Below are 17,634 nucleotides of genomic sequence, written 5' to 3' on the forward strand. Positions count from 1 at the left end.
GTTACTTTCATTAGCATGCAGAGACCCTGTCCTAGACATTTGCAAGGTGGCTACGTCGGCATCCCTCCATACGTTCATTAAGCACTATTGTCTGGATAGCTAGGTTCATAAAGAGGGGCATTTTTGCCCACTCGGTCATGTAGAACTTTGTTTTGAGTCCATCCACAAATCCACCTCCAAATAGGTACTGCGTTGGTATCTATTCAAAAGTTGAGAAATGTGCGGCTAGAAGTCTCTATCAGAAGAACAAGTTACTTACCTTCGGTACCACTCTTTCTGGTAGAGACTCCATTTAGCTTCAGATTCTCACGAGCCCTCCCTTCCTCTGAATTCTGTGATTGGCATTTGTCCATCAATAATATTCCAACTCCATGAATCTGCACACTGATCACACCAATCTGCTTTTTGAGGTCTGCATCTGGGCACATAGACAGTGTGGCACAGTTGTGGCACCTATACAGGCACATATAATTTCTGGAGTGAAGCAGCATCAGTTTTCAGATCCAGTCTGCCGTCTCGGAAACAGGTGAGGAATCTGTGGCTAAATAGAGTCTCTGCCAGAAAGAGCATTACCCAAAGTAAGTAGCTTGTTAATTTGTTCCATCGCAAGTGAGACCTTTATGGGCCTAAAGGCATGGTTGGATAAAGCTTCTGGGACAAGAGCCCAAAAGGAAGATGTTTGACTGGATAATTGTTGAAAGTCGACCTCTGTGGAAGATGGCCAGCTACTGCATTATCTTGAGTTTGGCTCTAGCAAGCATGGGTCAAATGTTCTTAGAAGCATCATTCTCAGAAGTCTAAAGCGGGAACCTGAAAGGGACAAAGTATAGATGTTTTGCGTAATTTATTCTGACATCCAAAGAGAACTATAAAGCCTATATGTTTTAGACATAATCTTTGCTCTGCAAAATATTTAATTGAGTTTTGTAAATCACTACTTGATAAATTTGCTTACTATAATTTGTATACATTTTTAAAAAGATTTTTTTAAATTGTTTTAATGTTTGAAAAATATAACTGTTTTATCACTTTTAAACCTGTATTTGTTGACCTAAGGCAAGGTCTAAATCAAATCTAATAAATCTTTGAATCCAAAGAGAACTTGTCATGTGGTATCGGAAATAATATTCCAGCTTTAACTGAATACCCTCTCATCATGCCAGTACAATCCCCGTGGTGCAGCTAGACTATCAATATGTTAATTTCAAACTGCCTTAACCAATAGTTGGCTAGGTCTGGTCATGGCAGTATGTTAAAAGTAGTGCTGTGGTTAAAAGGAATTATTGTCAATACCAGATAATGGAGCAGCTTGACCATCCAGAAGTAATGATACAGTGATTCAAACAAGGAGGGAGATTTACCAAGGTTCAGAACAAAACAGCACAACAACCAAAGGTGCTGCACATTGTTAAGTTATGAGAAAAACAGTGCAGTATCTACTAAGATGTTGTGCTGTTTTGCTCTCCGCCAGCACTGCCACACTTTAGTTTGTCATGTGCCTATATACACGTCCTTTTAAGCATTGAATTCGTACTATAAGGGGAGCCTTCAGGTAAAAAACAAATGGCTTTGACACTTTCCCCACTTTGTATGGGGAATATACAGTGCAGCACACTTGCAAAGTTGAAAAATTGTGGAAACTTTTAAACTGCTCCTCCGTTACGCCTGACTCGAGGAGGTATAATTTGTTGCCAAATCAGGCCGGACAGGCCGTAGCGGGCACCAGGCGTTTCCCCAGTGGGCGGCCAGCGTGGGGGTCAGTTTTGGGCCCTAGGAGGGTCGTTTTTGTTACAGGGCTGTTTTTGCAGCATAGCTGCTATATCGGCCCATGTAACAAAATAAACAAAACCAGCCCTTGCAAACAGCTCAGCTGCACCCCCCAAACCCTGGGGGCCGAACGAGCACCATGCCAGTGCCGGTTTTGGTTCCCAGTCCGACCCTGTGCCAAATCCCTGTCTATCAATGTTTGTAGATTAGGATTTGCATCAAAACTCATAGATGGTCGCATGGAAACACCCATGTAGCACCCTTGGTCCTCCCCCCTGACTCCAAGTAGTGCTAGTTTGTGCTACTTTAGTTACATTTTCAATACATACCACAATTTGTGTTAAAAAATGAATATCATCGCAACACTATGCAATGGGTTTACGTCTCTTTTGTGACGTAAACCTGATGCAAAGTGTTATTATATATGTGCTAAGGTTCCTCCCCAGGCAAGCATGTGCATTCCATCCATTTAAACCAAAGCTGAAATAAAGAAAAAAATATCCATGTTTCAAGATCTTGAAGGAGGATTTTCGGTTTGTATTAACACTCTTTGACCTTAAGGTGATCTCTGAAGGATAGGGTGGCAAATCCTCCATTTCTCTGGGGTTTATTTTTGGTAACTGGCTCTTGTTTGTTTAGTGTGAGTTGGTCCGTGGAAATGTCAACCTATGTTTCTGTGAGGACAAGTGACACGTGGTTGTGTTTAAGGATGAGTTTGTGGGTGGTATTTTTAACACAGTATTTTCCAAATGTTGGTCATTGCATACCACTATCATTGTCATTCCAAGACCTCAACTGCACATTTCAAGCCAACCTGGGAGATTTCCTTGCTATGTATTGGCCAGCAATAGTGAAAGACTTCAACAACTGGGTGGTGAACCACAGGCTCCTCTAAATCCCAGCTCCAAACAGGACAAAAGTCTCAGTCACAAAGCAGAACACACACTCTGTAGCCTTAGCTGCAACACTGGTATCCAAAGTAATGCTCAACAATATACCCTGTTCTAATTCTGCTGTAATAACCACCAACCTCTTGGCCACTTCCTGCTAACCCGAAAAACCAAAGCTGTAGCTTTTTGTATGAAATGTACTAATTAGGTATATTTCATAGAGGGCATATTTTAACTGAACTAGTTTGTGGGCTAACATTAGATCTAGGTAACTTAGTTAACTTCAAATGAGGTGAGTCCTAATTCAAAAAGTAAACGTGTAGCTTTGCATTTATCAATGCATACATAAGATGGATAAATTAAGTAACCCAAAGATTGGGTAATAGTGACACGTCATTTACAGCATTTAAAATCAGCGAAAGTGTTCCATTAAGTATTTTATAAAACAAACCGTGGTAATGCAAATTTAGTTAAAACCAGACAAAGAATAGAATGGGTGTCCATATCGAAGGTTCCCTTGCCTTCGGTACAGTCCTGATTTTGTTTCTGTCAAATAGCCTTCAAATGGCAAATTATCTTTCCAAACATTTCTTTTTTAGGTTCTGTAAGACCAAAAGAAAGATTATAAAGAGTGAATGCTGCCTTGCCCCTCACCATTATTTTGACTTGGAAACAAAAAGAGGATCATAATGAAGGCAAATGAGCCTTTTATAAACCACATTTTAGTTCTAGAAAAAAATACCTGGTCCTGACTGTACTAATGAAAAGCTGCCAGGAGAGAATGAAGGGGATGGGAACAAGAGAGGGTGGTAGGATGGAGGAACAAATAGTACAAGGGAAGAGGGAGGGATGGAAGGTACAATCAACTAGGAATTGTGGCATAGAGAAACAAGAAGAACACAAGAAAAAGAGGGAGACGCTGGAGAGGGGAACAAGAGAGGCTGGCAGGCAGGGGGAATTAAGAGCACATGGGGAAGGGTTGGGGTGGGAGAACTAGAGAGGGTGGTGATTTGGAGACGGAAAAAGACACAGGGGAAAGCAAGAGGGATAGAGAAACAAGAGGTAGTATTGGATGGGTGAAGCAAAGAGCAAGACGCATAGGAGAGAGACAGTGGAAGAAGACAGAGTGGCAAAATAAGGATTGCATTGGATGCAAAAACATTCACCTTAATAGTTAATTGCAATCGATGAGAAGGCTTTTGGATAGAGCCAAGATGTGATTGACAAGCTCCATGCCATTGGCTGAAAGAGGGTGGTCAGAAATACAAGGGTTGAAGGAGGTGGACTCAATGCCTCCTTTAAGTATATTGTAAGCAAAATCTGGTGGCCTCGTCAGGGGCTATATTGGGCTATGGGAGAAGACTGGGTAGATGGTCCCCGGAGCAAGTGATGAATTGGTACAGATCAATATGCTGCGCTAAAGCAGCCTATGGGTCGGAAGTTTGGGGCTTTGCAAACACATACCAGGTCCAGGCAGAAGAAAATACGTTTTTTAGAAGGATCTTGAAAGTACCGCAAAGCACCCCATCCTACATCATACACAAGGAATTGGGAGAACCTTATATTGAAGATCAACTCAAGATCAGGCCGCTCCTGGCCTGGGTCAAAATCTGGTCTAACCCTGAGGCTGGTTTGAGCAGGCAATTATCAAAGATTGCCTGAATCGTGACAAAGGGAGCTCCATCCCCTGGATAAAATATGTTAAAGACACTTTAGAGACTATTGGTTGTAAGAACTTCTATAACGTGCCTGAAACCCTTATCGCCCAGAATAAGACAACGGTCAAGAAACTGTTTGGCGAATGGACAACCATGAGCAGGGTGGCTATAGAACAGGGTAAATCCACGGTTGTGCCTTATAGATTACTGAAAACGGAAAGTGGAATTAAACCCTATTTATCAGTGACTCATATTGCACAAGACAGATTTTACATGACCCGTTTTAGGTTCAACATGTTGCACCAAAATGATTATTGGTGGAGAAGCACTCCTTACTGCTTATAGATTTTTAACTTGGATTTGTTTCTAATATCTTTTTTCTTTTAATAAACAAGCGTGCGACAGAGGTGGCACGCTTGTCCTCACTCCGTGCCTTAACTGATGAACTCCCTAACTTGAATGGACTGGCCACTCAACCTCTATGCACTGTTACTATATGTGAAGCATATTCACAACCATTTTTGTTTGCTTGATCATAACTTTGCAAAGAATTTTCTATTATTCAATCTTGAACGTAAACATTTATTCAGCTTTTACAAACGTAACATTTGTTTTCAATAAAGAAATCATCAACTCAATGACTCAATAACATTTGCATAAGATTTACATTTTAGATATGTTTTCATTTCATGAGATAATAACAAAAATGTGGCAAGCTGAATGAAGCCCGATGCATTTCGAGTCTAGAGAGACTCTTCCTCAGGGGCCTGAAACTGAACATATAAATACTATGAGTGAGACTTTGTTTCAATTAATTCAATTTGTTCAAAATTCTTAATGTAACAGACAACACACGGATTTATTTAACTGAAAAAAAGAAGAAGAAAATGTGTAAAATCCAACACCTCACCGCAAGAAAATGTGATAAGCAATCATAAATATACTCACACTCCAAACCGAAAAAATGCACCACCTGTCAGAAGTACCAACAGAGTCAATAATGCAATGTAATCTACTCAGATTTGATCTACTCAGGTTCACCTGGACGTCACAGCGTCTTACCTAGATGTTAAGTCAATGATCGCCTCGATGTATCAGTCACTTATGATTAAGCAAACAAAAATGGTTGTGAATATGCTTCACATATAGTAACAGTGCATAGAGGTTAAGTGGCCAGTCCATTCAAGTTAGGGAGTTCAACATGTTGCACCACCTATTGTCTGTTCCCTCTGGTTTTACTTTAACGGTGGAGCAGAAGGATACCTGCGGCTGCGACAATAGGTCTCCGCAGGATACCCTTCACTTCGTATTGTTATGCTTATTTTATTCATCTCCCAGGCGTAAGTTCCTAGTGGGAACCTTGAAACGAGCAAACTTCAAACACGCCAAGGCAGCCCTATTGTTTTTGCAGAAGGCTACAGATGCTTACACACTGTCTTGCACAACGAGTTTTATTAAGGTGGCAATGAGACTAAGGAACACAAGAGAGATAATTGATTGTAATGCCCTGCAAATAGAGACTGGAAAATAGGAAACCTCTGATATGTATGAATGTAATGGTTTTTATCTTTTTAACGTGACTTTTAAATGTTTTTATGTACTTTTATGGTATCTTTTGAAGTGCTGAATAAAGATATTTGAACTGAACTGATATTGTAAGCAAAATGTATTTTTGACAGCTGCACTGTCATTCCATACCTGAAAACAAGTCTTTTATTATTATATTACATTTTTTTGGATATAGATGTTGCTTGTCAAGACACAGCTATTACAGTAGGACTATAAGACAGCAATTTACGAGCAGTAAATCTCTCTAATGTATAATTATTTCATGTCTTGCAGGACAATCACCAGCTGGACGTGATCATGCTACTCTATGGTGAAAGCTGCTTGTATGATTATGGAAGAAACCACAAGGAGAGATTAGGCCAGAGGTATGGAGTACGTTTCTATGTGTATTGAGTAAACATGATTGGCTAGGAAAGCGATATATGGAGTAAAGTTAAAGTATTTCCACAGCCTTCATCAGCCTTATAGCCCCATCATCTGCCAGAGTGTGGAGGTATATAATCCTGCGAACAAGTGATCCTCATAAACGCTACGGAAAAATGTTATATATGGGGCAAAATACATTATAAGACTATTCCAAGTCACTGAGAAGTTCAGGGACTATATAGGGGCATGAGGCCACATGCTGAGTGCCTTTATTGGTCATGGAACTCCGAGGTGACTTGAGGTATCATTCTAAGGTGTATTTTATACCATATAATATACCCCCTGCTTCTAAAAACACATTAAATGGCTAACAAGTGTCTTAGGTGGGTCTGAACTGGGGTGACGAAGTGAGCTAAAGAACGATGATGGATTCAACCCAGAATTATGACTGGGGGTGAGTGTCTGAAAAGTTTCAGCACTCCGTCCATCATCTATTAGTGTTTTCTTGTGTGTGACACCATCTTCTGGTCCTGCCTTTTCAGCCCATAGCACTTTGTATGTTTGGATTTTCAATTTTGAAACAAAACTACATGTCCCAGATTGCAATCATCAGCAGGCAACAAATACAGGCCTTACTGATGGTGTAACACATGTCGTGGGACCTTTAACAGCTGTGCTTAGACAGCCTTCTGAAATTAGCAGCACTGGCCCATCCATTAAACAAAATCTACTACTTTAAGGGGTGACAGAGGAGCAAACTACGTTTCTTCAGCCTCAACTCTTGAAATAAATGATGTTCGTTTCGTAGATGGAGCAGCTCCCCACATTCCTGCCGGCTGTCTTTGTCTGCATTCCTTCCAAGAGGCAATGAGGGAAGTTGGAACGCGGCCCCAAGCACTGTCTCTGTGAAGTGAAAGTGTATTTTAAAACTATTGCCGCTACATACACAATGCTTGGGTTTATGCACACCAACTTCCTGCAAGCTGGGTGATGGTCGCTGTGTCCCTTGAGCACTGATACATCACAAGTGACTTGTAATAGCTTATTATAGGTAACTGGATGCATCATTTTCTTATTATAGATGCATTCTGACACCAAGACGCTCCTGTAATATTAAAATACAGGACGAATACAAGCTTCTACGTGTTATAGCGGTATATTCTGATAACTCGTGGCCTACTGGAGGTCCTACTACAGGAACAGAACCCCAACATGTAATGACATGCCATGGTCAATTGTGCCCTATACACATGGGAATAGCATAAAATATCAAACCCAGTTCCTTCTATTTTACAGAGGACTCATTTTCTGCTCTCTTGGGAATACTCATGGACGTCTTATAGGGGTCGCCAGTGGTCGCAGTTGTGACCCCAAGCTTGCCCCTGGCACTGCCTTTGCAACCCCTGGCATCAGAGGTGGCAAAATCAGTGCCAGGAACACAGGGGTGTCTCGAATTATCAGAGTCAGGCTCTAACCTAGGTTTTCTGCTAATTTTTATTACATTAATAGAGAATAATAGTTTATTATTCACTAGTAGTGTAATAAAAGGTGGAGCACGAAGATCTGGACCTTCACTGGCGTCTTAGATTATTATTATTATTTAAAATATTTATATAGCGCAGCTGTCACCTTACAGGCATCCTGGCGCTGAGATTTCTCGAGGAGGAAGAGCACGAGAGAGAGGCAGAGCAGTAAGGTGGCCATCAAGTTAACCCTTCGGAAACAGCCAAGTTTTGACACGTTTCCTAAAAAGAAGAAGTTCTTCCGTTTGGCGGATGTCCAGGGGCAGACTATTCCAGAGTTTAGCGGCAGCAACTCCGAAAGATCTGCCCCCGGCCCTAGCTTTTTTAAATCTCTGCACTTTCACAAGACAAGCCGTTGCAGATCGAAGTGCTCTGGTTGGGGTATACCAGGCAAACATGGCTTGCAAAGAGCTGGGCCCAAGCCCATGCAGGGCTTTGAAAATGAGACAGAGGGATTTAAAGGACACTCGCTGCTTTAACGGGAGCCAGTGGAGTTCAGCCATCGCCGCTGTGGCTGAGGACCTTCTGGATCAGCCAAGGGCCAGTTTAGCAGCAGCGGACTGAACTCTTTGAAGTCTGTCTAACAGCAGGCCTGGAGACTCAAGTAACAGCGCGTTACAATAATCAAGGCGACTTAAAATGGTACACCTGACTATTAATGCCCGGGCCTGTAAGGGAAGCAGTGGTAAGATCTTACGTAAGGACCGAATGAGGGCAGAACAAGTGGACACCGTTTTCGCAACCTGGGCTTTCATGCTCAGTTTGTTGTCCATCATAACACCCAGATTGCGAACAGTGGTGACCGGGCGAGTTTTTCCCACAGATTCTGGGGGCCAGAAATCAACCGGGAAGGGACGAGGAATCCGACTTCCAGCACAGACCAAAACCTCAGTTTTGGTGGCGTTAAACTGTATTGAGTTGTTATGTAGCCAGCCAGCCGTATCTCGCAGACAATCATGAAAAGACTCCAAAGGAATCGATTCCTCACCCTCCCAAGAGAGGATGAGTTGAGTGTCGTCTGCATAATTGATGGCTTTTAGCCTATTAGATTTTATCAACGTAATCAAGGGTTTTAGATACACGTTAAATAAAATCGGGCTGACGGCCAAGCCTTGAGGCACCCCATGAGACACCGGGGAAAAAGCAGATTGAAACGGGGGGAGGGACACAGCCGGCTTCATATCAAGCAGGAAGGAGCTAAACCAACGCAGGGCATTGCCACCTACCCCGGCCTCCCTCAGTCTTTCCAGGAGGATCCCATGATTTACCGTATCGAATGCGGCAGACAGGTCCAACAGAATCAGAGACACTGCCTGACCCCTGTCTGCACGCATTCGAAGGTCCTCCATAGCAGTAAGTAGAGCTGTTTCGGTACCATGGGCTGGGCGAAAGCCGAATTGTATTTCGTCCAGAAATTGATGATGCTCCAGATGTTTGGAGAGACTTGAGCTCACCCAGCGCTCAAGAATTTTTGCAGGAAACTGTAGCAAGTAGATGGGTCTGTAGTTCTGTAAAGACTCTGGATTTAGGGAGGGTTTTTTCAGCAATGGAGAAACAAGAGCCTGTTTCCAAGAAGCAGGAACTGTGCCACTAAGCAGTGACTGATTACAGATCCTGCATAGAGTAGGAAAGAGTTCATCTCCATAGGCTTTCCAAATCTTATGAGGGATAGGGTCCAAAGGTGATCCAGATGAAATACTGCGAGCCAATCTGCCGAGGTCCACCTCCGTAATAGGGGGAAACTCCAACAGACAGTCCGCAGGCCGCCATCTTGGGCTCCCAGCTCCAGTATCTGTACTTCCATCCCAAGGACAAGGGGAACAGATCAAAGTGGGGGTGGTACTCAAGTTGTGAATGATGGCTTCTATTTTATCGTTAAAAAACAGAGCCAAGTTATCACAAAGGGCCTGTGTAGGAGGGGTCGATTTTTTTGAGCAGTCAGGATGAGTAAGACCGTTCAGAATCTGAAAAATGCTTTTAGAGCTATTTGCAGCGGTACAGATCGTGGAGCAGAAATAGTCGGATTTGGATTTCTGAATCAAGGCTTTATATTCGGAAAGTTTAGCTTTCCAGAACAGTCTGCTAGCATCAGTGTATCCCTGCCTCCATTTCCTTTCCACCTGTTTACAGGCAAGTTTTAAAGCCTTTAGAGAGTCATTAAACCACGGAGCCGACACTCTGCCCTTATGCTTGCGTGTTTTTAGCGGAGCAAGAGAATCAACCCTTGTGGTTATCCTGAGACATAAGACCTCGTAATTCTCATCGACCTGACAGTCTGAGGAGAAGCTGTCTTCCACCTTGAACACAGCGTCCGTGGTTCTCAGCCTCCCAAGGGCTCTCCAGTCCCTGTACATAAATTCAGAGGTAGTGCCTTGTGCCTGCGTTTTTACCCCCTTGCTGTTAACATAAAATTTAAGAAGGAAATGATCAGTCCAGCCCATGGGCAAAATTTCACCCAGATGTACTAGCTGTGGGACCGAAAAGAAAAGGTCAAGCCGGCGCCCTGCTCTATGAGTGGATTCCCGAACATATTGATGGAGACCCACACTTTCACAGGAATGCAGAAGGTTGTGCAGCCCAATGTCAAGGGAGCCATTCAGCCACAAGTTAAAATCACCTAAAATAATCAGTTTATTGTGGGAGGTAGCCATGTTGGTAAAGGTATTAAGTAGCGATTGTTGTTGCTGGATGCTGAAGGTCCCAGGTGGTCTATAATAGATGATCACCGTGAAAATAGCCCCTGTGTGACTATTAATAGAGAGGCCAAGCAGCTCAGCCCCAACAACCGGGTCCATGTCTATAATATTAATATGCCAAGAAGCTCTATGAATCACCCCCACCCCTCCGCCCGTCCTTTAGGTCTGGGGAGGTGCAGGATTTTGTATTCCTGCAGGCAGGCCCAGCCCAGCTCGATTTCGCAATCAAGGTGGGTCCAAGTCTCAGTGATGAACAGGGCGTCTAACTGATGTGATTCCACCAATAATTGAATTTCCTCAGCATGTTTGGGCAGCGATCTGACATTAAGAAGTCCACAGGACAAGAAACCCATGATCACAAAGTCTTTCAGAGGAAGAGCAGTATCTGCGAACGAGAGGTGTCCCTCATGCGCGTACTCACCCAAATTGAGCAAAGTCTCTCGGGAGTATAGTGGAGAAGCTGCAACCGTAAAAGAGTTACATTGAGCAGCATGACAGGCACTAGGCGCGACCTGGGCGCGGACAAGCGCAGACGGGCTTGCCTTAGGCGCGCCTTCGGCGCGCTGACGGCGCGCCCGCTGCGCTCGTCCGCTGCGCGTCCCAGAAGTGCACATTAATAATGGGTGAAAAGACGGGCGTGGCCTCGCGTTAGTGGGCGTGGCCTAATGGCTCGTGGGAGATGGCGGCGATGATTTTGCCCTACCCGCAACAGCGCTAGATCCGCTGCGCGGGAGTATCCCCCAAGACCCTGAATGAATAGAAACCAGAACAGTGATCAGCCAGGTGAGAGCAGAATACTAAAAACACAACGTGCAAAATACAGTTTTAAAATAATGGTCGTCCCTCCCGGCTTCCGCCTCAGGAGTAGCTATCCTCTAACGCCGGATTGTATGCAGCACGGCTATTTATAAGTTAAGAAGGGGGCGTGGCCTCGCGTTAGTGGGCGTGGCCTAATGGCTCGTGGGAGATGGCGGCGATGATTTTGCCCTACCCGCGACAGAGCTAGATCCGCTGCGTGGGAGTATCCCCCAAGACCCTGAATGAATAGAGACCAGAACAGTGATCAGCCAGGTGAGAGCAGAATACTAAAAAAACAGCGTGCAAAATACAGTTTTAAAATAACGGTCGTCTCTCCCGGCTTCCGCCTCAGGAGTAGCTATCCTCTATAAGAAATAATTTTTTTTAATATATGTTGTGTGCGTGCATGTGGGTGAGAGTGGGTTTGGGTGGGAGAGCATGTATTTCCGTTATCACGTATGTTTGTATGTGGGATCGTGGATGTGTGTGTGTGTCAACATGAGTAAGTATAAGTGAGCTAGAGTGTGGGTGAGTGTGAATGAGTGATTCAGTAGTTGAAAATGAATGAGGGCAAGTCAGTGCTAATGATAGAATGAGTGTGAATAAGTGAATGCAGTTGAGCATGCGTTGGATGTTGGACCTGGCATGCTGCTTGGCTTATAGAAGCCCCCTTGTCAAAATGTTGGGACTGGAATACTTTAGACAATACTTGCATATGGGATACCCTTGGCAAAATGCTACTGCTGGCACTCGGTATGTACATTTTGACCTGGAGCACCCAGGAAAAAATGCCAGCTCTGGCCTCCTGGAGGATAGTCTTGACATAGTTGGCACCTGTGGCAAATTGCTGGTGATTTAATGTGGGGTGATCTATGCACACCAATTTATTAATTTTTTCTCTCATAACTAAACACTCTCCAATGATCAGTGGGCGGATGCCTGAATGAGTGTACCTAAACACTCTGAACCTATAAGTGATGGGGGGGGGCTAGTTGGCACAATTGCCTACCAGACTCAGACATGCACAACTCTTGTGTGATTACTTCACAATGATTAATAAGATTAGAGTTTTGTTTTAAACTTTTACTTCTTCAATTATCTTCAATTCTTATTTTCACAAAACATAATTCATCAAAATCTTTTCATAACATCAATTTTTCATAAATCAATTAAAAAACAATTTCTTAAACATGATTATGTTTTCAAAAATATATATACACGGAGGAGCTTCGCGGGCAACCAAGATGGCCGCGTAAGCTCGGAGCTCCGTAGACCCTCCGATCCTCCGTATTGATCCTGCTAACTATCCTGTCCGATGGCGGTGGGAATCAGCTGCGGTGCTGATGCTGATGCGGCGCCCGTTCTCGGATTGAAGATCCGAGCTTCCTGCATCGAGTTACACCGTCGGGAAGCCTGGCGACGACGACGCCATATCAGCCTGGCATACTTGGGACGGCGGTGGCGCCCTGGTGGGGTGGCATTTCGAGTGGGGACAAACTGCCTTGCTAAGGTCCGGTGACCGTACTGCTCTTACTGGAGGCTCGACGTCCCCTGGGCACGGAGGAGGTGATTTTCGACTTCGTCCGTTAAGTGGTGGTCTTGGTGGCTTGCACCCTCCTCGGATCGCAAGTTCCCCGTTGCCCATCATGGCGGGCAGAGGGGACCAAGACAAGGGGAAGCCTCCAAGAGTCAGCAGGAAACCCCCTCTTTCGCAACCCACCATTAATGAACGATTCTCTCTCTCCAAAGGTTCGCCAGGTGCATCGGGCCGTACCAAGGACTCGCTTCAGGATGTGTCCCCGGATGATGCGGAACCCACCCTCCGGGACGTGATGGGAGCCATTGCGGGCGTAAAGGCCGAGATGCACCAACAACATGAAGTGCTGTCCCACAAGGTTGATACCCTCACGATCGAGCTCAACCTCATCAGAGCCGACCTCGGGAAGACGAATGACAGGGTGAAGTCGCTCGACATCAAGACGTCGAGTCTGACTACTGATATGTCTGATGTGCAGACCGAGGTCCGGGACTTGAAGACTGCTAATTTGATGCTTGCCCGCCGGCTTGATGATTTTGAGGGTCGGGCACGACGCCAGAACGTCCGTATTACAGGTGTGCCGGAGGGTGCGGAGGAGGACGCTGCCGATTTGTTTGTGGAGGAACTGGTGGTGAAGCACTTGGCGCCCGGAGGCCTGAGTAAGTTCTTCTCGGTGGAGAGAGCTCATCGACTGCCTGGTGGCCAGCCGAAATCAGGTGCGTCCCGCGCCCTATCATTGCCAGACTTTTTAACTACAGAGACCGGGACGCGATCCTACAAGCATCGAGAAGTGGCGGTCCGTTGAAGTTTCAGAATGCGGACGTAAATTTCTTCCCCGACTTCACCCAGGCTGTACAGAAGCGCCGACAAAGTTTCCTGGGCGTCAAACGGAGACTGAGAGAGATGGGGCTGAGATACTCTATGCTTTATCCAGCGAAACTTCGAATAGAACACCACGCTCGAACACTGTTCTTTGACTTGCCGGCTGCTGCTGGGGACTGGCTGGACACTTTGCCTTAGCGTCGGACTACTCCTGAGGATCAGTCGGAAGAGGCGTCAGGCGGACCAGGTTCCCAGGAATGAACTTTATCGCTTTGGTTTTCTTTCTGCGGAGGGCTCTGCGGATGCCATCATTCACTGACTTTTGATATCTTTTTCTATTTCTCCTGATTTTTCAACTTTGGAGGGTAACGGGGGGTGATAGGATGTCTCCTTTCTCCTCTGGGGGCTTTTTGTAGGTTAGTTTATACGGGGCGACAGGCACACTGCTAGTTGGGGGGGCTCTTTAGTCTAATGCAGGGGTGCAGGGTGGGGGGTGGTTGGATTGTGTGTTCTTCTTTTGCTTTTCCTCTCTTTTCTTTCTCATGGCGAGGCTACTATTGTTTTGATTATAAAGCCGCGGTGGCTCCTTTCTGGGGGGGGGGGATGGGACAGGGCATCTGTGATGATGGGGGGTAAGACTTTGAATGTGCTTAGTTGGAACGTGAATGGGTTGGGGGATCGTATTAAACGTGGTGTTGTGTTGCAAATGTTTAAACGTTGTGTGCCCGATGTTATCCTCCTGCAAGAGACTCATCTCGTCGGCAATACTTGCCAGGCCTTGAACAGAAAGGGGTTCAAAATGGTGGCCCATTCCGGGTTCTCTTCGGGATCCCGGGGGGGTTGGGATAATGGTGCGCATGTCTCTTCCCCTGGAGGTGGAGTCCAGAGTTGTTGATGATAGGGGCCGCTATGTTGCTGTGGTGAGCAGGTGGGAGGGACGCACCCTGGTTTTGGTTTCGGTTTGTTCCCCCGGGCTTGCAGACGACTACCTTTCAAGATCTCGGAGGCGCCATTTTGGGCCTCCGGGAGGGTTTGCTAATACTGGGTGGGGATTTCAACTCTGTGGTTTCGGGTGCCCTTGACCGTTTTCCGTCCAGAGATCTGCGTTGTGCACAATCATGGCTCCCGGACTTCATGAGCACTATGGGCCTTATCGACTGTTGGCGGCTTTTCCACCCTGCTCAGCGGCAGTATACTTTTCACTCGGGTGCACATGGCAGCCTTTCCAGAATTGATTACATTTTGACTCCGGCGGTTCAGGCATCGACCGTCTCTGGGGCTCGTCTTATGGCCAGAGGTATATCGGATCACTCTCCAGTTTGGGTATCCTTTGACTTTGGTATTGCGGCGGCGACTAGGGTGGCGCCGGTCAATCCTTGGTACTTCCGCAACCCCAGAACCCGGGACCTCCTTGCTAAAGCTATCGACCTGTACTTCACTGAGAACACAGGTACGGTGACGTCGGCCCTTTCCCTCTGGGAGGCCTTTAAGACTGTCCTGAGAGGAGAGGCCTTCTCCTTGATAGCCGAGGTGCGCAGGCGCAGGGATGAGGACATGTTGCGGTTGGAGTCGGATATTTCAGATTTGAACTCCCAGTTGGCACTGGGACCGACACCCGAACTGTTGCACGCTCTCTCCCTGAAGCAGTCGGAGTATAGAGCCACTGCCACTGATGCTGCCAAGGCGATGGGCAGGGAACAGCAAGGACGGATTTACGATGCCGGAGACAAGGCAGGCAAGCTCCTTGCCTGGTTGGATAAGAAAGAGCTGGCTTCTCATGTGGTACCTGAGATCTTGGGCGATGACGGACTGGTTGTTACTGACCCCAACGCTATTGCCTTGGCCTTTGCCGACTACTTTGAGGCGGTTTATGCCTCAGCCTCCGCCCTGACTGAATTGGACTCGGCCTCCTTTTTGGAGGGGGTTGAGCTTCCTCGCCTGTCGGATACCGAGCGTGACGACATGGACCGGGGCATTACGGCTGATGAGGTGGCAATAGCGATACGGTCCCTGCGCTCCGGTAAAGCCCCCGGTCCCAATGGTCTCCCGGTGGAGCTGTATAAGATCAAAGCGGACGCCATTGCAGTGCCCCTGAGGAATATGTTCTTGGAAGCTCGGGAAGTGGGTGAACTTCCGTTGGACCAACGCCTGGCCACCATTGTGGTCATTCATAAGGAGGGGAAGCCTAGAGACCTTTGTAGATCATACCGCCCTATTTCCTTGCTGAATGCCGAGCCCAAGATCCTGGCTAAATTGCTGGCCAATCGGCTCGTGGGGGTGATTGCAGACTTGGTCCATCCGGACCAGTTGGGCTTCATACCTCACCGCAATACTGCTCTTAATCTTAGACGGCTTCACGCTGTCATGGCGCGGGCGCACATGCTCCGCGAGCCGACTGTCCTGGCTTCCCTGGACGCGACAATGGCGTTTGATTCTCTTGAATGGAACTACCTCTGGGCGGTACTGTCTAAGTTTGGGTTTGGCCCTGACTTTGTCAGTTGGGTCCGGCTTCTCTATTCCTCCCCGTTGGCCAACATAACGGTCAATGGCCGCATGTCTGCTTCCTTTGCCTTGCGCAGGGGTACTAGACAGGGCTGTCCATTATCACCGCTCCTCTTTGCCCTTGCGCTGGAGCCGCTTGCTGCCTGGATCCGTACTCACCCTGATATTTGTGGGATCCGGTGGTCGCCGGGATTTGAAGACCGTGTTTCGCTGTACGCGGATGATATTCTGCTTTACCTTACCTCCCCCTGTCGGTCATTGATTGTTGTGTTTGACGCACTGGGTACCTTTGGTAGATACTCGGGCCTGGTTATCAACTGGTCCAAGTCCTACCTTTATGAGCTTCTCGGAGACACTCCACGTCTCCCTAGGGGCTGTGCGATACAGGTCTCGCAACAGAGCTTTAAGTACCTGGGTATCTATATTTCAACGGATGCCCGGGCGCTTTACGCTAACAACTTGCTCCCTCCTCTGGCGCGCCTTCGGCGTGACGTGGAGGGTTGGAAACGATTGCCGCTGTCCCTGCTGGGCCGAGCGGCATTGTTTAAAATGATGTCCCTGCCGAGATTCTTGTATGCGCTTCAAAACACGCAGGACCCAGTCCCCTCCACGTATTTCAGGGAGATTGAAGGTTTGCAGCAAACCCTTTTGTGGGACGGTAGGCCGCGTATTGCCGTGGTTAAGTTGACCATTCCGTGGTACGATGGCGGTATTGCCCTGCCCGATGTCCGCCGGTACTACTGGGCCTCCCAATTGGCGGCTCTTAATCAAGGCTTCTACGGTCCGGCGGTAAGTCCAGGGTACGCCAAGGATCGCTGGCTCATGAACGACGGGATGTACTACAGAGCGTTGTACTCTAGATCTCTGGACCGACACTTGACTGGTCCCACCAGGACCGGGGTGCATCTATGGAGGGCCGTTACGAAGGCACTGGGGTGGAAAGATAGGCTCACCATGGCTACTCCCCTTTACGACTCTGACTTGCTGGGGGCGTTGTGGCACTCGAAAGGGTTTGATCGGAGGGATCTCATCGGCATTTCCAAGGTGGCGGATGTGATGGCCAGAGGGGAAATTAAATCGTTTGAGACTCTACAGGCCGAATTCCAACTGGGGGCCACGGAGTACTTTCGGTATGCGCAGTTGAGGCATGCCCTTGCGTCCACCCTGCCGACTGGTGAAACAGTTCCCGAATCGTCCCCGCTGGAGGACAGGGTGCTGGACGGCCATATGCCAGACTGCGCCATTTCCTTGACCTACAAAAAACTAATCAATGTTCGGACGGACCTGCTGACGAAAGTACGTGATCAGTGGACGAATGATGGTGTTGAGATGGACGATGAGGACTGGCAGTCTGCGGTGTCCTCCCCTAAGGAAGTTGCTATTTCGGCCAGACTGCGTTTGGTTCAGCTGAAAGTGCTTCACAGGGTGTATGTCACTGGCCCCAGGTTGATTCATATGGGGCTGTCCCGGGATGGCTTTTGTAGGAGAGGATGTGGCGCGCTGGCC

The 17,634-nt window shown here is 46.9% G+C and overlaps 1 protein-coding gene across 2 annotated transcripts in view; it reads left to right on the top strand.

Moving 5' to 3' along the window:
• Positions 1 to 17,634, top strand: part of UBA7 (ubiquitin like modifier activating enzyme 7) — a 1,262,833-nt gene that overhangs the window by 1,143,801 nt on the left and 101,398 nt on the right. For both annotated transcript variants that reach the window (XM_086938795.1, XM_086938796.1), the window contains exon 24: positions 6,158 to 6,249. In XM_086938795.1, coding sequence (XP_086794921.1) covers positions 6,158 to 6,249 — 92 coding nt within the window. The remainder of the gene's footprint in view (positions 1 to 6,157; positions 6,250 to 17,634) is intronic.

The sequence above is a fragment of the Lissotriton vulgaris genome, chromosome 9 (genome assembly GCF_964263255.1).
Source record: "Lissotriton vulgaris chromosome 9, aLisVul1.2, whole genome shotgun sequence".
Lineage (NCBI taxonomy): Eukaryota > Metazoa > Chordata > Amphibia > Caudata > Salamandridae > Lissotriton > Lissotriton vulgaris.